This window comes from Grampus griseus (assembly GCF_964374135.1).
Source record: "Grampus griseus genome assembly, chromosome: 1".
NCBI classification, from domain to species: Eukaryota; Metazoa; Chordata; class Mammalia; order Artiodactyla; family Delphinidae; genus Grampus; species Grampus griseus.
Genome location: NC_139017.1, coordinates 21,254,797 through 21,279,318, shown reverse-complemented (window position 1 = coordinate 21,279,318; position 24,522 = coordinate 21,254,797). Strand labels below are relative to the sequence as shown.

Below are 24,522 nucleotides of genomic sequence, written 5' to 3'. Positions count from 1 at the left end.
CCACCCGCTGGGGATGCCAGGATGGGGAATCCACATCCCTGTCCTGCAGGAAGAGATTGCAGAGACAGTCTTGTTCAAGTCACCCAAGAAGGTGCTGGGGGCTCTGAGGAGGGAGCACACGGGACACCGAAGTGGGTCAGGGATTGGATTGGGAAGCAGCTTGGGCACAGAGAAGTATAAACAAGGTCTTTAGGAAACACAAAGAAAAAGAGGTGACCTGCGGCTGGAGAATGAGAAGCATCAGGGAAGGCTTCGTGGAGGCGGGGAAAGAGGGTGGTGCTGCATGCAGCAAGGACTCTACAAGCCGAGGGGACGGATGAGTGAAAGCGTGTGCCGGAAAAGACCAGGGCGTGGTGTGTGCAGATGCGAGTTCGACTGGAGATCAGACTCATGGTGGGAGGACAGTGGGAAGCAGGCTGGGGAAGTAGGGTGGAGGCATATTGGGAAGGGTCTTGAGGCCCTGTTAGTTTTTATCTTGTTCTTAAGCAATGGAGGAAGTTGAAGATTTCTGAGCAGAGGAAAGAGGTGGTCACAGGTGTTGACAGGAAGAAGGCTGGAGTGAGAGGAGAAAACCTGTTATTTTATCCACTCTTTGGAAGTTGCCTTTGAATGAGGTACTGCCCCCCTTGGGTCTTCTTTAGTGAGAAGCCACAGTCCCGTGCCTGCTGTACCAATTCTTATCTCCTCCGGCTCTGGTCCCACCTGGGGGCCCACTGCCATCGGGGGGAGGGCGTTTGTCAGGAGCAGGGCTGGCTTCTGGGTCAGAAAAGCTCTTCAAAAAGTAACTGTGTGTGAGAGACGGAGAGAGAGAGAGACTATATGAGGCTGGTCGGGGAAAGGAAGAGGGAAAGGAATTCATTTGGGACCACATCATGAGCCTCTCTGTTGAGACAGATGAGGGCAGATAGAGCAAAGGGTTTTCTAGGGTAACCTGGTGACGGAGCCGTACTGAGCAGATGATGGGTCCTCAGAGATGGGTTCCTGTGTCACAGTTTCCTGACCACTTGCTCAGGCAGCCCACGTCTGAGAGAACCGTGGTGTGTTCATCCTCGACTATGTGTACAGCTTGGGCCACAGCGTGGAAAGAACACAGAGAGTTAGACGGGGTCCTCAGAGGGTCTCTGAATGGTTGAAGGGGCTTTTATCTGAGGATATGGTGAAGAGCTTCAGATCTTTTTTTGGTGAACAAAGGGAAGGCTGAGGCACACAGGCTAGATTTTGGAGCCATTTGATGCGGATAGGAATGGGAGGAACTTGTCTCCAAGCCCTAAACTCCTGGAGGTAGGGCTCTGGAGTGAAACTGGGAAGAGGCAGCCGTCGGGCCAGTAAGATGAAATGTTCCTTCCCACGATGAGCGGCATACGTAAGCACACTGAGATCTCAGAGACTGCTGTAGAAGAAGCCTATAAATGAGATGTGAGACGAATTTACATCAATTCCAGGATGATAGATCCACCACAGGATGCTGAGGTCAGTAAAGGGTGTCTGCGGCTGTGCTTAATCTTTTGAAGTCGACACCGCAGGGGATAATGGTGCCTTCCGTGGAGGTACTGCTCAGGGGCACGGGTCTGGGGGGCCCCGACTTGTACAGAAAGCAGTTTTCTCTTTTCTTCTGCACTTACTTGGATCTCCAAAGTGACCAACACTGAGCCCTAACATTTTTAACCTCTCTTGATTTTTATTTCTTCTGACTAAAAGTATGATCTTTTCATGCTAATCAATATCTCAGAAGTCTTATCAGCTGTCATGGTGAGCTCTGAAACATAAAAGGGCAGTCCTCCAACAGACATGAAGAGACAACTCTCCGTTATCCAAGGTCAAGCGGAGCAAGGAACACACACACACACACACACACACACACACACACGCATCCTGAGCTGGCCAAATAGCTTCAGTGTTTCCTCCAACCAAATGTTTTCTTAAAGTTGTTATTAAGGAATCAAAGAGGATGATTTTTTTTTAACATCTTTATTGGGGTATAATTGCTTTACAATGGTGTGTTAGTTTCTGCTTTATAACAAAGTGAATCAGTTATACATATGTTCCCATATCTCTTCCCTCTTGCGTCTCCCTCCCTCCCACCCTCCCTATCCCACCCCTCTAGGTGGTCACAAAGCACCCAGCTGATCTCCCTGTGCTATGCGGCTGCTTCCCACTAGCTATCTATTTTACGTTTGGTAGTGTATATATGTCCATGCCACTCTCTCACTTTGTCACAGCCCACCCTTGCCCCTCCCCATATCAAAGAGGATGATTTTTGCTTCTTTCTTTCTTTCTTTGCACTTTCTACTCCACTGATTGAGAGCTTAGGACATGTGGAATGGTCAGCCTGTGGCAGGTGGGGGGAAGGGAGAAGCTCAGAACTTCCAAGGAGGCAGCAGGACCTTCAGACACTGGAGGCAAAGAGTCCCAGACTATCTGACCCAGAAGGGAGTCATGTGACTCTGGATTGAATGGGCCAGTGAGGCTCAGAGAAAGCAGGGACCCTGCATGCCTGGCCTGACTAGTGCGTGTCGCCCATGACATGGTGCAGGTGACTGCTGGCTTCTGGCGGCCGTTGCCTCCCTTACCTTGAATGAAGAGCTGCTTTACCGCGTGGACCCCAGGGACCAGAACTTCCAGGAGAACTACGGGGGAATCTTTCATTTTCAGGTATCCTGGCTTGCTCACAGCCCTTGACAGTACTTTCCATAGTCTTGGGACCCATGCCGAGAATCAGAAATCTGGGTTTGGGGCCCAGTAGCCTAGGTTTTAATAATCCCTCCAGGGGATTCTGATGTGTGCTTGAGTTTGAGAAACTTTGCTTTAACATGTCCATCCAAGCATCCACACATCCATCCCCTCCTGTCTCCCCCAGGCCATGTGACCTTGAGGAAGGCACCTTGTTTTTGTTTTTGCGGTACGCGGGCCTCTCACTGCTGTGGCCTCTCCCGTTGTGGAGCACAGGCTCCGGACGCGCAGGCTCAGCGGCCATGTCTCACGGGCCCAGCCGCTCCGCAGCATGTGGGATCTTCCCGGACCAGGGCACGAACCCGTGTCCCCTGCATTGGCAGGCGGACTCTCAACCACTGCACCACCAGGGAAGCCCCAATGTGAATTTTTAAAAGAATGACAAAGAAGAAGAATAAAGCAAATGTACTTAGATCCCAAACTCATCAAAGTCTCTACCCTTTGCTTGGGAGTCATGCTTCTTCTCACTGGCATTCAATGTTCAAAGTCTTCTCTGGGGTTCTTTGAATTAGTTTCATTGACTGGTACCCTTTTGTGCAACCCCTGTTCCTTCCCAGCCCTATTCCCAAAGCAAACCCCAAGGGATGCCTCTCAGCTTTGAGGGAGGGTCCCCATCATCCCTACCCATGCCCCCAACCCCCAGAAACCCAAGAAGCCAAGGTCAGCTCTGGAAGGATTGTATTTTGGTTTTTAAAAGAGCACATGGCTTGGTGAGAGGTGATCTGAGATTTGCTCCTGGAAAAGTGCTGAGCTGGCCACGTGAAAGTGTGCCTAAGCCCCTCCCTGGCCCACAGACAAAATTGGCAAAGGCCCTCCTGTCCCTTCCAGACCACACCACGTCCTACCTACCCCATCCCATGTGGTCCCCTCGCTGGGGTTGCTAATGGCTCTGAATGATGCATGTGTTCTTTTTTTTTTTCCAACAGGCTCAACAGTTCTTATGAGGCTCTCGCTGGAAGACTTTGAGGATTTCACAGGTGGCATCTCTGAGTTTTATGAGCTGAAGAAGCCACCAGCCAGTCTGTTTCAGATCATCCGGAAGGCCCTTCGAGCAGGGTCTCTGCTGGCCTGCTCCATTGATGTGAGCCGGGACGGTTTCTCTTTGCTGCCCCTCCCCACGTGTGATAGGGAAGGAACCGGACAGGGGCTAGAGACTGGGAAGGCTTTGGGCCAGAGTAGAGTCTAGGACTTACAGGGCAAGTCCTGTGACATATTTGTCCCTAGCACGTGGGAGCCGGTGGGAAGACCTAAGTAATGGGTAGGAACTGGAGTTGGTCTCATAAACTCAGAAACCATAGGAGCTCTAAGTGTTAAGCCCCGTTAGTACTGCAGGAATTGCCCTAAGAATGCAACCTTGATCTCTGGATCCTGGGCCCTACCTTTGCTACCCCCTCTTGCTAAGTAATCTTGGGATTTTGGAAAACAAATATGGTGATTGACAATACATGATGGGCTTTGAGAACACTGAAGAAAAGGGAAGAGGTTCTGAACCAGGCGTGGTGCCCTGTCTGGGGGCTGGCTGTATGCGGTTCCAAGGTAGTGTGTAGACCAGAGCCTGGAGGCCACCAGCCACGTGGTCTGCTGCCACCTGCCCCTCCACCTGCTCTTTCTCCTTCTCTCGACCCTTACCTGGTGACCTCACACACGTGAATGACAAAGCAAGAGCAGTCCCCCTTTCTCCTCTCTATAAAAACCCCAGCAGGATATGTGTATTTTTGGTGGAGAAGTGACATGGGGTCTGGGGAGAGGGAGGGGCTGTTGAGGAGGGACCCTGGGGACACCCACCGCCACTGGTGAACCAGGGCCAGTCCAGACAACTGTCATGGATAATTAGTCTTCTGCAGGCAGCGTGGGGTCCTTCCTGGAGAATAAATGGCTTCCCACTTCCTGTGTCATTTATAAGGCTGGTAAGTCATACTCCAGGACTGGCAGGCAGGCCTGATCAAAGAGGGTTTGGATGGAGAGAGCTCTATTTACCTGAGGTTAATTGCTGTCCCTGCCCCCACCCCCACCAGCCTTGCACTGGGGCCCTGTGGCTGTGTAGCAGGTCCTTGGAAAGCATTGTAGGACTGGCCCCAACAAGGTCAGGGGCAGCCACTCTGAGTGGACTTTACTCTCAACTCAGGTCTCCAGTGCAGCTGCAGCAGAAGTCATCACCAGTCTGAAGCTGGTTAAGAGTCATGCGTCCTCTGTCACTGGAGTGGAAGAGGTAAACTTGGGCATGGGGAGACGGAAGGGCAATGCGTGATGATACTACCATAAATCCCTGGCATCCTTGAGAGAAAGAGAGGGAATCACCACCCAGCCCTTCCCTGCCCTGCTGAGGTGCAGCATCTCTGGTGGCACAGAGCCCCTGGCACCGACCCACACTCAGCTCTTGCTTATTACAAGGGCCCTCCTACCTCTTACCCACTCAGAGATGGATAACGTAACCTCTTTGAGCTTCAGCTCTATGGGTTCTAACTAAATGCAGGCTATCCTCTGAGATGTGGCCAGGAAGAGGGACGAAGTTTTGGAGGAAAGTTGTAGAAATTATCAGTTAGATCTACACTCATTCTAACAAGGGTGTTTGGGCTTCCCCAGTGGTGCAGTGGTTAAGAATCCACCTGCCAATGCAGGGGACACGGGTTCGAGTCCTAGTCCGGGAAGATCCCACATGCCGCGGAGCAACTAAGCCCATGCGCTACAACTACTGAGCCTGTGCTCTAGAGCCCATGAGCCACAACTACTGAGCCCATGTGCCACGACTACTGAGCCTGAGCTCTAGAGCCCGTGCTCTGCAAAAAGAGAAGCCACCGCAATGAGAAGCCCGCACACCGCAACGAAGAGTAGCCCCTGCTCTCCGCAACTAGAGAAAGCCCGCGCACTGCTTCCAAGACCCAGTGCAGCCAAAAATAAATAAATAAAATGAAAAAAAAGAAAAGCATTTAAAAAGTATATCTTACTGTATGTCATATGGCAAAAAAAAAAAAAAAGTATGTTTGTACAGGTAAAGCAGTGGAAACCCATAGGATCTCCAAAGAGAAAAAGGCAGTAAAACCTGCCCCAACTTTCAAGGTGGGGTGCGATGGTGGGAAGGAAAGCAAGTATTCCTTACGTTCCAACCCAAGGAGAAAGCATGGGCTGAACTTTTCATTATTTCTATTTACCATAGTCTGCCTACCTCCAAAAAGGATGTGCAGTGGTTTACAATGAAAAACATAGACACAATAAAACCATACAACAAAGATAAAATACACCAGACACTCTAGGCTAAAGACAGCACTCCAGTTGAGAAATTAACTTTGTTTTGGGTTTCCTGATGGCCAAGGCAAAAAAGGAAACGTAGTGGTTGTCTCAGTTTTTGTTATTTATTAAAAAGGCATGAACGTTCATTTCGTGTGTTTGTGTTTCACAAATACGCTCTTTAATGAAGTCAATTCCCAAATATGAATTGAGCATGTATATGTAAACACTGGGTGAGAGCATGACGGAGGATACAAAGGAAGGTCAGACACTGAAGACAGAACGGTCCATCATGTTTGCACCTGTATGCAAAGGCACACGTGGGGGCTCCTGGTGAGTGTTCCATAGACAATAGGAGAAGGTGGATGTATGGATTTCCCACTATGGGCTTTGAGAGAGACTGCCTGGGTGCCTGTCCTCCATCTACTACTTACTAACTAGGTAATCTTGCATAACTCAACCCCTCTGGCTGGGTCTCAGAGGTTTTTTTGTTTGCTTGTTTGTTTCTTAAAACTTTTATTGGAGTACAGTTGATTTACGATGTTGTGTTAGTTTCAGGTGTACACCAAAGTGAATCAGTTATACATATACATATATTTACTCTCTCTGGGTCTCAGAGTTTTGAGAGATGAAAATGAAGATAAAACAGCACCCAGTTTATAGGATTGTGGTGAGGTTTAAATGAGGTGCTAATGCATCCGAGCTGCCCAGCTCCATGCCTAGCTCATACTACCCGCTCAGAAAATGCTAATGGCTCTGTTCTTAGTATCTGTTGGAGGGCATCGATTGGCAATAGGTCTCATATATTAAGAACTGAGTCAGTCAACTATCAAATTTTAATCCAAGTTACAGCAGATAGACACTTGTTTTTATGCTGGACTTACTATTTATTCAACCAGATTGTGGAAAATAGAGTAGTCAGCTAAGGCTTGAAAACATGTGTTAAAAGCAAATATAAGTGGTTGTTTAGGGGCATTTGAGGAATTGAATGCAGGTCCGCTCAGGCGAGGACATGAACGCAGGGCAGCAGGGGTATGCGCGGCGATTCAGTTGCCTTTGTCCGTGGCCCTTGCAGGTGGATTTCCGGGGCCATCCAGAGAAGCTGATGAGACTGCGGAACCCGTGGGGCGAAGTGGAATGGATGGGGGCCTGGAGCGATGAGTAGGTTCTTTCCTCCCTCCGGCCGTGCTCACCTCCCTCTGTGGGCAGGCATCACGCAAAACACGCAGTGATCGTGAGACCCACAGTGGAGTTCGCTCGGCAGTGCTTTCCGTCCACAAAGCACACAGCCTGTTCGGAAAGGAGTGTTAGGTGGTTCCAGGTGGGGAAAAGCCAAACAAAAACCACTCAGCTGTAGTCTTCGATTCCTTGCTCTGCTTTGGCATTTGCAAGCTTGGCAGCTCAGTGGAATTTTGCTGAGCGCCGGAGGGTTGGCTTGTTTTCTACCTACCACCGCGGTCATCCAAAGGTGAGACCCGTCACTCTCCATCGGATTCTTTCCACTCCACAAAGCCTGGTCACTCGGACAAAGGCCAAACCCCTCAGCATCAAGAAGAAACGTGCCTAGAAATAGGAACTGGATCCCAGGAGCCACTGGCCGCCAGAGGCAGTGAGGATGAGTGGGAGTGACGCCCGCTCCCTCAGAGCTCATTACGGGCGGGCGTAATGATCTCTCCCAACAAAGCCATTAATGAACGGAGGGGCCCAGACCTCTCACAGTGGAGAGTGGCAGCCAGTCAGAGGTGGTGCCTGGACACAGAGGCCTCCTGTGGTGTCCTGGTACAGCTGTGCCCTGGAATCGATGCCACCATGGTACCGGAGGATGGAGAGAGCATGGCCCAGTTTCCATCCTAGTTAGCACCGCTGGCACGGGGGAGGCAGGTTGGCGCTGGGGAAGGATGGAGAATTGGCCAGTGTCACTGATGAAGAGCCACCAGAAGTGGGAATGGTCATAATAACAACTCGCCCCCCCAGCACATCCTTAAGCCTCGTAGGTACCTCATACGTGCTGTCCACACTGCATGATGCCACCAGGGCTTTGGAAGGGAACTTTATTACATTTATGAGCTAATCACACATCATTAGTGCTCGTAGCTGGTACTTCCCTTGAGGTTTGTGTCATGAAGAAACACATCCCCAGGGCCACGGATCACCTCTTATATTAAAGATTTTTCATTCTCCTGCCTATGATGGAGCAAAACCCAAAACCTTAGTTCTGCCAACTGCCCCAAAAGGATGTCATGGCTGAATGAAACTGAAACCCCAGTTTCGGCCATTTTAAGCAGCAGCTGCTTCCCAAGCTGCTTACGGGGCTTATATGACTTTATCTCCTTTCCCCAAAGATGCTCGATCCCTAACAGGCTGGGACAGGTCCAAGGGTGTGAGGTGGTGACACGCAAGCCCCGCAGGCTACATGTGGAGACGCAGCCACGGGTATTTATACATGGCTGCTGGGGGAGGAGGGTGCTGCATCTCTGAGGTAACATCCCTAGTCTCAGCCCAATGTCTTTAAATTGGAACTTTTTTTTTTTAAGTTTCAAAAAACTAACTGGGAGATTTAGGTCAGATCTCATATTCTCCAGCTAGTCCCCTAATCTTTGTTTATAACAAGCACATTCTGAGGTTTGGCTCTTTTTTAAAAAAATGCATTTATTTATTTTCAGCTGTGTTGGGTCTTCGGTGCTGCGCGCGGGCTTTCTCTAGTTGTGGCGAGCGGGGGCTACTCTTCATTGCATGTGCGGGCTTCTCATTGCGGTGGCTTCTCTCATTGTGGAGCACGGGCTCTAGGTGCACGGGCTTCAGTAGTTGTGGCACGTGTGCTCAGTAGTTGTGGCTTGCAGACTCTAGAGCACAGGCTCAGTAGTTGTGGCGCACGGGCTTAGTTGCTCTGCAGCATGTGGGATCTTCCTGGACCAGGGATCGAACACGTGTCCCCTGCATTGGCAGGTGGATTCTCAACCACTGCACCACCAGGGAAGCCCCTGAGGTTTGGTCTGATCCAATGACTATTTCCATGAACTAAACAGGCCCTGGGTGCTCCCATCGCTGATGCCTAGGGGTCCTGAGAGCCCCCCTGGAGGAAGAGGCTGGGCTTGGGTATGCCCCAGCTTTTATGCAGCGACGGGGAGGTCTTCACGTTTTGCTGAGAGCAATCAGGGAGGGGATTTTTTAAACATGGATCTGGATACTGCTCAGTTATTTAGCGTTGCATACATATTTCAGGAAAACCTAACTCCTTAAAGGTCAGGGAGCTGGAAATGGCATTTCAGCAAATTATGTGGGTACTGCTATGGAAAGGCCGCCAGCAGGAGGCCTCACAGGGTGACATTACTTCATGGAAATTGTCACAAAACTGGGCCTGATGGTCATTTTGCAGGCTCAGGAAGGGGACCATGTTCATGTGCCCAGAGATGCTCAGACCCTCTCACAGTATCTTCACTTCAGACTGATAGATAAGCCAGAAGGACATCTCACCAATTGAGAAGCAGTGGAGTGGCCTGTGGCGGCCATTCTCGCAGCTCCTGCCTTGGACTTGCCCAGGCCTGTGATCAGGGCCTGGGGGGGCTGAATCAGACATGAATGTAAAACTTGCCTGGAGAGTGAACTTAGAGCAAAGCCATGGCGCAGTGTTCCCGCTGCATGCCTGGGGTCACCCTGTTAGGGCCCGTGGAGCCCCGTCCCTTCCCCAGGCTACACCCCCCTCCCACCCCTGGCTATCATTTCGGTATTCCCCATTTCTCAGGGGGAAGTTGAGCTGCAGTAAATAGCTTGCACTGCAGCAAACCCTTCAGGAATGATCACCTCTGCTTCCTTTAAAAAAAAACTTAAAAAAAAAAAAAAACACTTTAAATGCTATTCTTTCTTTCCCAGTGCACTGGAGTGGAATTACATAGATCCCAGGCAGAAAGAGAAGCTGGACAAGAAAGCTGAGGATGGAGAGTTCTGGTGAGAGTCACCTGCGGGAGTGCTGTCCCCTTAGTTGTGGGTCCATTCCTGGTTCACAGGTGGGCAGCTCTCTCTAGGTGTTCCAGGAATTCCACATGGTTCCCAGCCAGGAGGGCTTGTTTCTCCTCTCGCTTTTACCCCAGAGTAGTTCTACCTCCGTACCAGTACGTCTGAAGCATTGAAACCAAGATATCTGGGCGTCAACACGGATTAGCTATCAGCTTGTCTTCCTCCATTTCCATATCTTTCCAGTGAAATAGGAGCACTGTTCCTATCTCTTTAAGTCCAAGATTTAGCATAGCATCAAAATAAGATAACTTGGGCTTCCCTGGTGGCACAGTGGTTGAGAGTCCGCCTGCCGATGCAGGGGACATGGGTTTGTGCCCGGGTCCGGGAAGATCCCACATGCCACGGAGTGGCTGGGTCCGTGAGCCATGGCCGCTGAGCCTGCATGTCCGGAGCCTGTGCTCCGCAACGGGAGAGGCCGCGACTGTGAGAGGCCCGTGTACCGCAAAAAAAAAAAAAAAAAGATAACTTCCTTCACTCATGGGCTAAGGAAGATAATAGGGACACCGCTAAGAATATGACGTGGTTTAGGGGCCATCTCTAGGCTCCGACTTGAACACCAGTTAGATGTAAACAGGAGGGAACTTGGAGATGGTGGTTTGGTTCAATTTACCTGCCAGGGTCTCTCCAGTTGATGGTTTCGTCTCTTTGCGGGGTTGGTTAGATATGAGTGGGGTTCTCTAAGAAAAATGGAGATGCTAACAGTAGTGAGGAATGTTGTCAATGACCCCTGCATATTTGTACAGTGGGCTGCAGAAAAGACTCGAGCTAGCCCACGGCCTTTGGTCTGTCCTGTGCCCAGGGGGCACGCGTTCCATCACTTTTCCAGCCCAGCTCTCTCGACTGAGAGCCCAACTGTCCCTCTGCCCCCAGGATGTCTTTTTCGGATTTCTTGAGGCAGTTCTCTCGGCTAGAGATCTGCAACCTGTCCCTGGACTCCCTGAGCAGCGAGGAGGTGCACAAGTGGAACCTGATTCTATTCAATGGGTACTGGATACGGGGCTCCACTGCCGGCGGCTGCCAGCACTCCGCAGGTGAGGCGGGAGCTGCCGTGCTCACCTTCTTCTGGCTTGTCCTCCCAGGGCTGGGCATCCTTATATGTTAATCTTGGGACAGTGCCTTTGCACTCTTTTCTCTGGCTCCTGGCACCCCTTAGTGGCCCAGCTTCTTTCTGGGGCTTGGAGGCCAGGGCAGCAGTGGTGGATGGCGGCTCTGCAGCCATTCACCCGGGGCCTGATCTCAGGTAACGTCATTCTTCAGCGTCTGTGTGTTCAGACTATCTCTGCTTCACCCACCTGCCCCCTGCCCCCCAAGGCCGTTCTTCTTCGTACTAACCATGCTTTTGTCACCCCGCACCAAGGCCTCTTGTTTTTCTTTGAGGCTTCCTCCGTCCCCATGTGGCCCGGCTGGCTGGCAACTGGCCCACTGTGCCCTGGGACAGAGGCTAATGGTGCGCTAGAGGGACGCGGGTTCGGCATCACTGTATCAGCAGACGGCATCCGTCCGAGCGGCCATTCCGCTTTGTTTGCTTCCGAGTCAGACAGCCTGGGTCAGGGGTGGTCACACACAGGGTGTGCGAAGGGCCACTGTCCACTCCCCTGGTCGTCATCGGAACTCCCTCCCTGGTGGGGATAGCCTGGCGCAAACCGCTGCCTCTGCACTAACCCGGGCCCTCATCTTATTAAAGGTGGGAAGGCTTCCCTGTTCGCGGGAGACCACTAGTATCTACACATAGAGGCTCCTCCTAGGTTGAATCAGCTGAGGCAGCACCAGAGGAAGAAACTCCGAAAAACAACCCCACATCTCTAAGGAGAAATGAAAGAAAGCAAAACCCACCCTCTCCACTGCCCGTCTCCCCAGGCCCCATGTCCCTCCTGGTCTGACGTTGACATTGTTAACCGACTTCGACTTGTAAGCATTGGGCCTTGTTCTCACGACAGAGCTCATTGCAGGCCTGTGCTCAAGGCGTGGAAGCAGCGTTAGAATAAAATCCCATGTGGGTGCAGTCCTGGGTCCTGACCGGGTCTCTTGTTCATTATCCCCATCCAACCCGAGCTCCCATTTCTGACGGCAGAGATGGAAGGAGGGTGGTCCTTTCCTGCCACTGTCGCTCAAATGCCCGGTGCAACAGCTCTGGGACCCTGGGAGGGTCGTCTCCCTGGTCTGAGTTTCAATTTCCCAATCGTCAAAGTGGAGGGATAATACCCACCTTCGGAAGCGCTTTGTAAATGGTGTAGTGTTATACAAATGGGATGTGTTATCTTTATCACCCATTTTCTTTTTCCAGCTCTGTTAAGGAGTAAACAAAAAATTTAGGGATTGCAGTGATGTTGCATTTGGGAGAAATTAAAATATGCTCACCATTAGCAAGCTCTTAGAAAATGTGTAGGAAATTTGCATGGATCATTTTGGGAGCTCGGAATTGTAGGAGTGCCTAAGGTATCTATCTGCACGAAAGCGCTACCCCATCTGTGCCGCCAGCTAGCTGTCGGGACAGATGGACTGTTCCTGCCCTTTGGTAATGATGTAAGTTTAGAAGATTACAGAATCGTCTCTGGCTCCTCTGGAATCGACAGATATTTGTTTTAAAATCTACACACTTGTAGGGGCATCCCTGGTGGCGCAGTGGTTGAGAGTCTGCCTGCCGATGCAGGGGACATGGCTTTGTGCCCTGGTCCGGGAAGATCCCACATGCCGCGGAGCGGCTGGGCCCGTGAGCCATGGCCGCTGAGCCTGCGCGTCCGGAGCCTGTGCTCTGCAATGGGAGAGGCCACAACAGTGAGAGGCCCGCGTACCGCAAAAAAAAAAAAAAAAAAAAATCTACACACTTGTGCCTTAGATAAAAGAAAAAAATCTGGAAGTGGAAGTTCTGGGAAGGTGGAATTCAATAAGTAATTTTATTGTTAAGAAAATATAATAACCAGTGGCTCTTGGTCACCTGTGAATGCCCTGTTATTGTATCAGGTTGGACCCTTACCTAGAAGATCTAAGCACTCTCTCCATCCCCCACCCCTTTCTTCCCCCAGGGCACATCGTTATTGAAATTACTGAGGCCCTGGCATGGAGATGGCTGCCAAGCCTATCTTCCTCAATCATACTCTGCCACTTGAGTCAGTCATAGAATTGCTGTGTGTCCCTGGATGACCCATTTGCCCTCTCTGTGCCTTGGCTTGTACAGTCACTATTTGGAGAGATTTTTTTTTTTTAAGGTCATATTTGAAATGAAGCAATGTTTTAAAATATCCATAGGTGGTACGGCAGGCGTGTTTCTTAATTGCCAATTATCATTCCTTGGGCATTATTAAATGACGTACTCTTGAGGGAGCGTCCCTCATCTCTGGCTGCCACGCTGAGCCATCTAGTGGGGTCCCTGGATCAATGGACAGAGGATCAGCAGTCATGGCTGTTTTGGGCTGTGATCTGAAGCGGGGGCCCGTCAGACAGGCTTCCCAGGGGGCAAGAGTGGTTGGTCATCTTCTTATAGTCTGTCAGGAGAGGCCTCCTTGGTAGCTAGATTTTGCTAGAATTATCCTCATCTGTTTCAGGGACCTGCTTTCCCCCCCAGAGACCTCCTTCCTCCAGGAGATGGGTTCATCTTCACAGGTCAGTTCTTCACAGGCTGAGAACAAGGAGATGTTAATCATTTCCCCAGAAGACTTGGAGTTTCCTTCCCAGGGGGACCAGTGTAGCCCTGGGACCACGGGACCTTGAATATCCCGTCAAGTATATCTGGGCCCTGGTTGATCAAATGGACAAGTGTAAAGTTTCCACGTGCTGTGGGGTGTGTGTGCTGGTATGTGGGTGGGGTAGGGAGATAGGAGGAAATACTGACCACCTTGTAAAGCAAACTTGCCAAGCCCTGCTTACCCGGCACAGTTTGGCCAGAGTTATGCTTTCCTTGAGATGATCAAAATTCCTCCCTTTCATTCTATTTTTCCCCGATCGCCTCACCCGCCCTGGGGGGAACCACCATCTCCTGGTGACTTCTAGCCACTTACTGGACCAATCCCCAGTTCAAAATCTGTTTGGACGAGGTGGGCGACCACCAGGAGGAGAGCATTGGTGAACCCGGCTGCACGGTGCTGCTGGGGCCGCTGCAGAAGAATCACAGGCGACAGAAGAGGATGGGACAGGGCATGCTCAGCATAGCCGACGCTGTCTACAAGGTACGCTGGAGCTGGGGTCAGCCGTCACGGCACGCCTGATGTCTTTGGTCAGAATATTTTGCCCAGCAATTGAAGCGAATCTTTCTTATTGTTTGGATGTCCCTAATCAAGCATTTTCCTTGCTCCCCAAAATGCCTCCCCCAGTGGCCTTACTGAGGCCTGAATTCCACAATTAGAGATTCATTCCTCTGGCTTAAATCTCTACTGTTAACACTGAGACGTGTAATTCATTAAGCTTTGCCTGTCATTGAGGGTTCAGTGTAACTACACTTATTAGACTCTCTCCAGGTATAGGCTTCTCAGGGGACAGGAGCCAAGAAGGTGACACAAGGAGTATGAGGACATCACAGAGTGGGGGAAGGGAGCCAAAGACAAATCCTCTTTCTCCCTGGGCAACCTTGAAACACTTGTTGGGACACACAAGGCGTGGGCTGGGGTGAAAGGAGCCCCAGGTCATTTTCAGTTCTAGTGTCTCTGGATGGAAGGTCACAGCTGGCTCTGGGCTCAGGCTGCAGTGCGTGTCTCAATACCCCAGTTTGCCCTGTAACCACCCCTCTATAGATTTCACAGCCTAACAGGTAGGTTAAAGCAAGACCTCTGGGTCTTGACAAGTCTAGCCAGGATCGAATTGGAATCCACTTATTTTACGTAGGCAAAGACTTTTTATAACGAATTCCGGAGGGATTCGTGGTGGTTGTTTTTATAGAATTTTGTTAAAAGTGAATTTCTTGGGAAAAATATAATTCTAATCAGAAACACCAAGAGCTGGCTGGAAGCCCAACATCTCAGTATACATAAATGCATGGGAAAGAAGTACTGTAATAAGAAACCAGTAAGGAAAAGTGCAATTGTCAAGCTCACGTGACCTCCAGCCCCTTTCTTTCACTTATTTTGGAACTTAGAGCTTTAGAGTTTTGTGTGTGTGTGTGTGTGTGTGTGTGTGTGTGTGTGTATGTATGAGTATTTTGTGTTGGAGGAATGGGAGTTGGAAAATAACTGCTGCTTGATGGCTGGAGAAAAGTATTTCAAATAAATAAGCTCCAATTCTACTCCAGCGTATCCCTTCCATCCCCACCTAGAATGTAAGTAGGACCAAAACAGATGTTTTGCTTATAGGGATAAAAAACCAAGAAAGCACTTACCCTATGCATATCAATTCAACACTTCTTTAGTGCGTATCTGCCGCGTGCCGGGTGCCGTGCTGAAAGCTGAGATCCAGAGGAAGAGCAGAAGGTTATCGACCTCAGGGTGCTCACAATCTAGAGGGGGAAACCACACACACACTCCACTAGCTACAGGGCAGGGCAGATCTGCTATGACGGGGACCAGCACGGTGAGCTGAGGTCTCCTGAGAGAGCGATAGCTTCGTGGAGGAGAAGAATTTGATCAGGGTGTCAAAAAATGAGCTGGAGGGCTTCCCTGGTGGCGCAGTGGTTGAGAGTCCGCCTGCCGATGCAGGGGACGCGGGTTCGTGCCCCGGTCCGGAAAGATCCCACATGCCGCGGAGCGGCTGGGCCCGTGAGCCATGGCCGCTGAGCCTGTGCGTCCGGAGCCTGTGCTCCGCAACGGGAGAGGCCACAACAGTGAGAGGCCAGTGTATTGGGGAAAAAAAAAAAAAAAAAGAGCTGGATTTCAAAGGTGGACGAGGGAGAACATTCCAGCCATAGGGGACATCATGTGCTTCTTGACAGCTGGAGAGGAAGTGACAGTTTGGGAGAGCAGGCAGGAGGCGGGCGTGGCCAAAGGGTGGGCTGAATGGGGACTGTGGCCACCAGCTCTTCATCCACCAGCTCTACCTTCTATAACCAGATCAACAAAGTGTTCTTTCAAAGGTACGTGAGCTAACACACGGAAATAGCTCTGTGGGCATGGCATTTGCTCTCGTAAATAATATATACGGCATGTCAATTTTTCAGACATTAGTTTACAGCTGCTTATAAAATAACCCCACGTATGTGATTCGTGGACCTTCCTCTTACAGCCAGAGGCGTATAAATTAGAGCATGACATCTGTGAACACAGCCACTTTAACGTCAGGGTGAGGAAGGTGTACAGCCCTGTAGGGAGTGTCTGTGCCTGGGCTTGCAGAAAGTACCAGGCGTTGGAGAGAGGCCATGTAGGGATTGCAGCGGGTACCATTCTCTGACCCCTGGAACTGCTTCTTCTGGCTTTAACCATCTGCAAACTGGAGTCTGGTTTGAGGTGGGAAAACTGACAGTGACTGAGGAACAGCCGGAAACCCCCAAAGGCTAAAAAGCCCTGCTGTGACAACAGGCTCCTGCCACACGGGCCTGTCATTTGCATCCAGGATATCTTGCATTTCAAAGGTGACTGTCCCTTTCCATCCATCAGTGGGCAAGGCTGGCCTGCGCTCCTGTCTGGATGCTGCGGCTGGGGACTTGTGCCACCTGAGGCCTGGCTGGCTGGCTCAGTTCCTGCCTGGGGCCTCTTGGCAGTGGAATCAGAGCATATCGCCTGCGGCGGTGGGCGGGGTGAATGCAAAGACAGCCGAGGTGGTTGAGAGTCCCTGCCCTGGGGGTGAAGGCTGTTGGGAGGCAGATCCCCCGAGGACCTCTGCTCTCCCAGACAGCCGGGACCTCTGCATGCGGGATTTTAGCTTTAGATGCAAACTTAGAGGAGTGACTGCAGACTTTTCTACCTCTGCTGCCAATCATAAACAGGGGCTTCAGAGTGAGGATGCCAGCTGACCCAAATTTTCCCTAATTTTTTTCCCTCAGAGTTGGCAGCTGCCGACAGACCTAAGCCACAAACAATGCCCTTGCTACTCTTCTGGTCAAAAGAGCCTGCTTGGGAGGGGCAAAGGTGGGAAAAGGACAAGGGGGGATTGAACCCTCTTCAGAGCCTTCTCTGGCATGGGAGGACTCCCACTCTGCATCTGAGATCTCCTGTGGGCATCACCATTTCCATTTGCAAATAATTGGACTTAACTCTACCTAGACTAGTGAAAAAGGAATTTACCAGCTCCTGTCACCAAACCCAGGGAAGGACAGGGATGCTTAGGACTGGGGACGTGCCTGCTCTCAGGACCCTTTCTCTTCACATCTCCCCTCTGGTGTCAATGCCATCTTCCTGGTCTGGCTTTCTGCACAGTCTCTCTAATATCATCCACATAAAACAAGGGGGCCCCTTCCCTTAGTTCCAATTTGAAAATCCTAGAGGAGTCTGTGATGGACTCAGCTTGGGTCACGTGCCTATTCCTGGACCAATCCCTGTAGCCAGTGGTGATTAAATTATGGCTCGAGTTGAGTGAGACCCCTTTCTGGCCAAGCCCTTCATCTGGAGGCCAGGTCTCTAGGTCTGTAAGATGTTAGTTCTCCTTTAACCCCCAAGATTAGTCCTCCTCAAACATTTGGGGTCCTGGTAGATGAAACAATATGAAAATAAAGGAGAACTTTTTTCTCCTTTCGGATTTCTAGGGTTCAGTAGTACACAGATGACCTTGAAAATTCACCAATGACTTTCCAGTTTCAGAAATGCTAATGTCTCTCACTTTAGCACAGAATTCCTCCCAGTGGCCCAGGACTGCACAGTCTGTGGGCCAGATGTGGGGAGGGACACAAAGGCACAAAGGGAGGCCCACGGCACCCTCAGGTGACATGTTCTTGTCTCCTGCCCTGTAGGTCCCCAAAGAGGTATGTGAACACTGATGGAGATGTCCTCCTTGGTAAGGAACAGCTGGGCTGCCTTCGTGATGGGCACCCAGTGGCATGTGCTTCCTCTGATGGAAGCCGGTTCTCCCACAAACCGACTCCCACAGGATCCGGTGAGCTGCTACCCCTGAGAGAGCTGGTAAAGACACTTGGGTCCCACCCGCCAGGAAGGGGACAGTGGTGACCTGTGCCCCTTGTGTGCCTGGTGGTCTGATACAAACAAGATGACTGTAGCTCACTTAGGCTCCTGTTTATCTAGCCGACAGAAATAAAGGCCCAGAGAAGGAAGCACCACCTTGATCTTTTTGGCTCCCAGCTTTTCCTGCATCTCCTCAGTGATTTACAGCTGGGTTAGAGAGGCATGTCATCAGGGTCGTACTTACATCTGGGGTTGCCTGATACGGTCCCAGGCCTCGCCCAGCTATCCCGGTGGCCTCATGGGCAGGGGCTGGTGGGGTGCTGTGAGACTGCCTCATCCATGCAGCTGGTACACAGTCAGGCCCCAGCTCGGCCCAGCCCAGCGAGCCTCTCCTCGGCTGCACGCTAGGGACACCTGGGAGCTCTTAGATGTCTCCATGCCCAGACCAATTATGGCAGAATCTCTGGGGTGATTCCAACGTGCGGCCAAGGTTAGGAACCACTTGTTCTGTCTGGGGCTACCCCAGCCGGAGTCTATTACTCGAATGATGTAGGGGTACGTTTGCCCTGCTGTGCTAATCCCTGCTCCCCCGGGGTTCTCAGCCTTGGCCACCTGGTAGCATGTGCCAATGAGGCCCACGTTCACAGGTTCCAGCCTATGCCTTCTTCCAAGGCTGCCGATCGCTGGTCTACCCTGCCTGATGGCTCCCAGATGCATATTATTGGTTATGGAGGCAACAGACAAGAGCGAATGGATGATTTAGGGCATGCCCCTCTTCACTACTCAAAAGTCATTAAATTCAAACGTGCACTAAGTCTGACGGGTGGTGGCTCCCATCAGAAGCGGCCCGTCTATGAGAGCGAGGTCCTCTGCACACACAGTGCGGCCTCCAGGAGCATCTCCCGGTGCTCTCCGTGCGTCGCTGTGGAGCCTGTGCTCTGCAGGTGCCAGTGGCTCTTTGGTCAGCGGTTCCAAGGCCTGGGGGGCTTGTGAAAGCACAGGCTGCTGGGCCCCAGCCCCAGAGTCTCTGATTCCGCAGGTCTGGCTTGGGGCCCGAGGACCTGCACTTTCAACAAGCCCCCCAGGGGTGCTCACGCTGACCCTGGGCCCACACACTCGTGGCTGGGCCAGGCCACGGGGAGGCGCGAGGGCCAGGGCCCTTGTGGCACATGCCTGTGTGGAGTCCCCAGTAGGACAGAGGGGCCCCAGCTCCTGCCTCCGTACTCTCCACCTCTCACTCTGGCCTCCCAGGTGAGGCGTCTGCAATCTGTCCCGCCCCTGGGTTCCTGCTAGAACTCAGTTTGCCCCGTTCCCTTCCCACCTCCCACCCCACACTTCTCCTTCTCCCCTGCTGGTTTCCTGTTTCCTCCCCTCGCAGTCATCAGGGAGGGCAAGAATGACATTTAGCCCCTTAACACTTGCACTCGGCGAAGGCCTTGCTGGCCACGCCCCAGCATTCTGCCCAGAGTAGAAAACTTCTGGTGGGTGGGGGGGGGATCCCAAGGCTGTGGCTGCTCTGTGCCCAGGTCAGCAGGGGCAGGCTGGGGGGTCCCGCTGTGATCCAAAGAGGGTCGCGTGACCACGAATAGGCACTGTCTACCCTGGGGTGGGCAGTCCAGCTCTGGGTCACACAGAAGTCGCAGCCCTTGCAGCTCACCAGCACCTGCGCTGTCACAGGCATCTTGATGAAGCCTGGTCCTGAAGATACAGTGCCATGGGGAGGCTTCATCACAGCAGCAATAACACCGGCAACAGCATTTTCAAAGCACTCTGTAGCCACTAATTAGCCCGTGGCCTATGACCACAACCTCCCTCTCCCTCCAACAGACAGATGGGTCTTGGGAAGCATCTTCCCCCTCCCAGGAGGGCCAGGCCTCCCTCGGGGTGGCCAGCCCCTCTGTCTGCCTCCCTGCCCCGCCCCTCTCCCCCAAATCTGATCACCCTGGTACCTCGTAGAGCAATTTTCCGAGCCAGGCCAAGGTGAGCAGGCCCTCCTGGCTGCTGTTGCTTGGGAACCAGTATTTAAGCCACAGGCCTGTATTGGGGAGCTCAGCGCCACACCCCCAGGTACAGCTGCAGAGTGAGAGTCTGTTGGATTCAATGAGGGATGATTCATGAGGACAGATATCCAGAGAGAAGCTGAGCACACACACGGAGCACACCTGCTGTCCAATCCTTCATTTACGCAGGAAGAGGGAAAGGGGTCTGGCCAAGGTCAGTGCCTCAACCTGGGCCGGGCACCCAGAGGTGCTCTGAACACATTTGATGATGGACACACGGTGAGCTCACGACAGAATCCAAGGCTTCCTGATACTCAGCCCAGGGTTAAAAATCAACTGTCCCTAAATTAGTGCGATAAAACCCAACTCTGGGGCCTTCGTCTTCCAGGATTTCACAAGACATTGACCCTGACTGTTGCTTTGCACAGCTGGAGAGCCACAGGGATGAGCACCTGGGCCGGGTCTTCTTCCTGGGCCGCCAGCCTTCCACCCGCTCCAGCACCTACGTCAACCTGCGCCAGGTCTCAGCTCGTGTGCAGCTGCCCCCCGGGGAGTACGTGGTGGTGCAGTCCGCCTTCGGACCCTTCAAGGACGGCGACTTCTGCCTGAGGGTGTTCTCGGAGAAGAAGGCCAAGGCCCTGGGCGTGTCCTTTCCCTCCGGGGTGGCGGGGGTGACAGAGGGACCTGGCTCCGCGCAGGTGCAGGCCCTGTCGCTGTGGGGGACCTACCCCCGGCTCCCAGAAGAAATTTGTAGAACACCATAGATCTCAAGCGTCCTTCACTAGGTGTCCTGCTACTGCCCCTACACGTTGGTCTGTGGGACATGGTGGCGCTTTCCTTAAAAAAGGTCAAGGCTAGAGAGAAAGGGCACCAGTAACAGCCTGGTTAGAGCGTTTTCCTTGCAGTGGGGATGGGCACCTCATAGAGGAGGATGTAGATGAGAGCACCACCTCTTCCCTTACACACACCACACACACACACACCACAGACGTATACCATACACATCCACAACACATACATACACACACACGACACACAACACATACTACACAACATACAACACATACACACAACACAGACATACACACTGCACACACAACACACACACCAGACATACACATAGCACAGACATACACACCACACACATCACACACACCACATACATATACACACCACACACACCACAGACACACACAACACACACACCACAGACATTCACACACCACACACCACACATACTACACATACACACCACACACACACGCCGTACATACACACAGACCACATATTACCACACACACACCACAAACAGACCACACACACCTGATATACCTTACACATACCATACACACACATCACACACACCACACATACATAACACATATATAGCACACACATAGACACCACACACATTCCACATACCACACACACACACACACACACCACACTGCACCACGTAAACCATGTGCGTGTGTGCATGGACACGTGGGCTGTGGGCTTGGTGGCTCATTCCTCAGACACCATTTCAACAGGGATTCACATAGCTGGGTTCCTAGGGCAAGATGAGAATAGTAACTGGGGCAAGGTGGGGAGAGAATTCCCCAGAAGAGTGATCCACCAGGGGGAACATTCTAGATTCCATGGGGTGCCCACTGAACTTGGCAGTTCTTGTCTCTGGTGAAAAACTCAGGGTGGGGGGGGTGGTTGGGGAGGTGAAGGGAGGGGTCCTGGTTCAGTTTATGCAGTTTGGTGCTAGTAGGAACTGAAGGTCTTGCGTAGGAATCCAATCCCTCAGCAGAGCTAAAAACTTCCTAAAAGAACCTAGCCATTAGCTGTATGTTTGACTTACTCATATTTGTTTTTTTCTCTCTTTGTGTTTTAGGGAAATTGGGGATGTAGTAGCTGGAAGCCCACATGGGGTATGCCGCATTTTAGTATGCCAAGCTCTAACACTGATGCATAGCAGTCATTTGGGATTTCTTATTGATTCATAACTGCTCTTTATATACTGAGGACGATAACTTTATTCATCAGGGCCACAACATTTTCTAGGTCCTGGCTCTTCCTGATGAAGATGAGATAGACGCAGCACCCGGAACCCAGACTTTGTAACACATTCCTACCCCGTAGGGGGAGTCTGAGTGTCCCCCACATTCAGGCAGGTGGATCCTCAGAGCACTTGCTGTGAGCTTGAGCACTTCTGGGTGGGATGGAGAAGGCGATGGGAGAAAGAGATCTAGTCCCTGCTCTTAGACAGACCTCCATCCAGTCTTTTAGACAAATGACAGAAGCATAAGGAAAAAGATGAAGGGCAGCTCATGCCAGCAATGGATCTAAGCCTGTGTGAATGTAGTCTGAGGGTGCTGGAGTGAGCACCTCCTTCGGGAGGCTCCGTGGGGGAGGTCATTTCAGAGCAGACTTTGGAGGAAGAAATGCACAGAGTTTGTGGGTTCACCTGCCTCACTCCCTCTACCCCTCCCTCCCTGCCCTGTTTCTCAGATGCGGTGCACAGAGGCAGCACGTTGAGTGTGGCTGTTTTGTGAGGGGTAGTGGTATTATTTGGCATATATCAAGTCTTTAAGCTCTTATTTCTGCAGATGCATGAGGAGGTGCCAAAGATGGACCCATCTTGCCCTGGGGGCGGGGCAGTTGTGCCGTGAGTCTATTAGATAGAAAACGTGTGCCCCATTGTCTGTTCCTTCTCATTCCCATTAGTCTCTGAACTGGACTTGGTGTCCAGTAGTTAAGCTAATGGTCAGTAGCGGCCCCTGCCTTGAGTCAGCTGCAGTTCCTGGCACCAGAGGCCCTTTCTGTGCTTCTGCCTCTGGGTGGTCCCAGCTGGTCAGAGCTCTCCCTCCTGCCCCTTTCCCCTTCCGCACTGCAGGTAGATGCCAGCTCAGCCCCTTCACTGCCCCCCAGGCCTTGTCTCTCACAGTAGCTGCTCCTCCTACTGGTCCCAATTGTGTTAGAAAGGCCAGTGTGCCAGTGTGGAGGGTGTGGATCTGAGTCCACAATTCAGGTGGGAAGAACTATCCTTCCCCCACTCCCCCTTTTTTTTCCCTGCTAAATCAACTTAAAACTGACTCTACCATCATCAAAAATTCTACAAATAATAAATGCTGGAGAGGGCGTGGAGAAAAGAGAACCCTCCTACACTGTTGGTGGGAATGTAAATTGGTACAGCTACTATGGAGAACAGTATAGAGGTTCCTTAAAAAAACTAGAAATAGAGCTATCACATGACCCAGCAATCCCACTCCCGGCCACATATCCAGAGAAAACCTTAATTCGAAAAGACACGTGCAACCACAATGTTCATAGCAGCACTCTTTACAATAGCCCAGACATGGAAGCAACTCAAGTCTCCATCAACAGATGAATAGATAAAGAAGATGTGGTATATATGATGATGAAATATTACTCAACCATAAAAAAGAATGAAATAATGCCATTTGCAGAAACATGGATGGACCTAGAGAATATCACACTAAGTGAAGTAAGTCAGACAAAGACAAATATAATATGACATCACTTATATGTAGAATCTAAAAAAATGATACAAATGAACTTATTTACAAAATAGAAACAGACTCACAGACATAGAAAACAAATATATGGTTACCAAAGGAGAAAAGAGGGGGAAGGATAAATTAGGAGTTTGGGATTAACAGATACACACTACAATATATAAAATAGGTAAACAGCAAAGACCTAGTATAACTATACTCAATATCTTGTAATAAACCATAATGGAAAGGATATGAGAAAGAAAATATATACATATATTCTTTCTCATACTCTGAATATATATATTTGAATCACTTTTCTGTACACCAGAAACTAACACAATATTGTAAATCAACTACACTTTAATAAAAAAAACTTACTGGGCTTCCCTGGTGGCACAGTGGTTGAGAGTCCGCCTGCCGATGCAGGGGACACGGGTTCGTGCCCCGGTCCGGGAAGATCCCACATGCCGCAGAACAGCTGGGCCCGTGAGCCATGGCTGCTGAGCCTGTGCTCTGCAACCGGAGAGGCCACAACAGTGAGAGGCCCGCGTACAGCAACAACAACAACAACAACAACAACAAAAAAGCCCCAGAAACTTACTAAATCCCCATTTCAGGAATTCAATCTCAGTCATTGTCGGGGTGCACCGTCTCCACCTCCCATGGTCTTGGGGTTTTCTGAAACACCAGGAAGTCTGTACCAGTCACGGGTCCTCACTGTTCTTCCTTGAGATGCCCACTGTCTCAGCTCATAGGTTCCTTCATGTCTGGCAGCTCTTGGGCTTCTGTACTAGGTCTGCGGCTTAGAATCTTTGGTAAACTAGGAGTCGCCAGGCCTAGGGGACAACCGTCCCTTGAGGTCTCCAGAGCATCATGTATGGAGCCATACAAGGGTTCCCATATTTCAGGGCCCTGGGAACTGCCAACATCTTCTTGGTCTCAGGGAAACTTGGCCTTTTCTCTTTAAGGTACCCCTCCCCCTGACACACACACACACACACACACACACACACACACACACACACACGTCACAGGGATAATATATTCAGGGGACTTAAGACTTTACAGGAG

The 24,522-nt window shown here is 51.1% G+C and overlaps 1 protein-coding gene across 1 annotated transcript in view; it reads left to right on the top strand.

Annotated features, from left to right (window-relative positions):
- CAPN8 (calpain 8) overlaps positions 1–24,522 on the top strand; it is a gene marked incomplete at both ends in the record, with an annotated part of 85,977 nt that overhangs the window by 17,021 nt on the left and 44,434 nt on the right. The window contains 12 exon segments of the mRNA XM_082649375.1: positions 2,534–2,652; positions 3,374–3,390; positions 3,657–3,689; positions 3,691–3,811; positions 4,856–4,939; positions 7,031–7,116; positions 9,826–9,900; positions 10,840–11,000; positions 13,957–14,132; positions 17,774–17,785; positions 20,371–20,588; positions 21,825–21,861. Coding sequence (XP_082505501.1) covers positions 2,534–2,652; positions 3,374–3,390; positions 3,657–3,689; positions 3,691–3,811; positions 4,856–4,939; positions 7,031–7,116; positions 9,826–9,900; positions 10,840–11,000; positions 13,957–14,132; positions 17,774–17,785; positions 20,371–20,588; positions 21,825–21,861 — 1,139 coding nt within the window.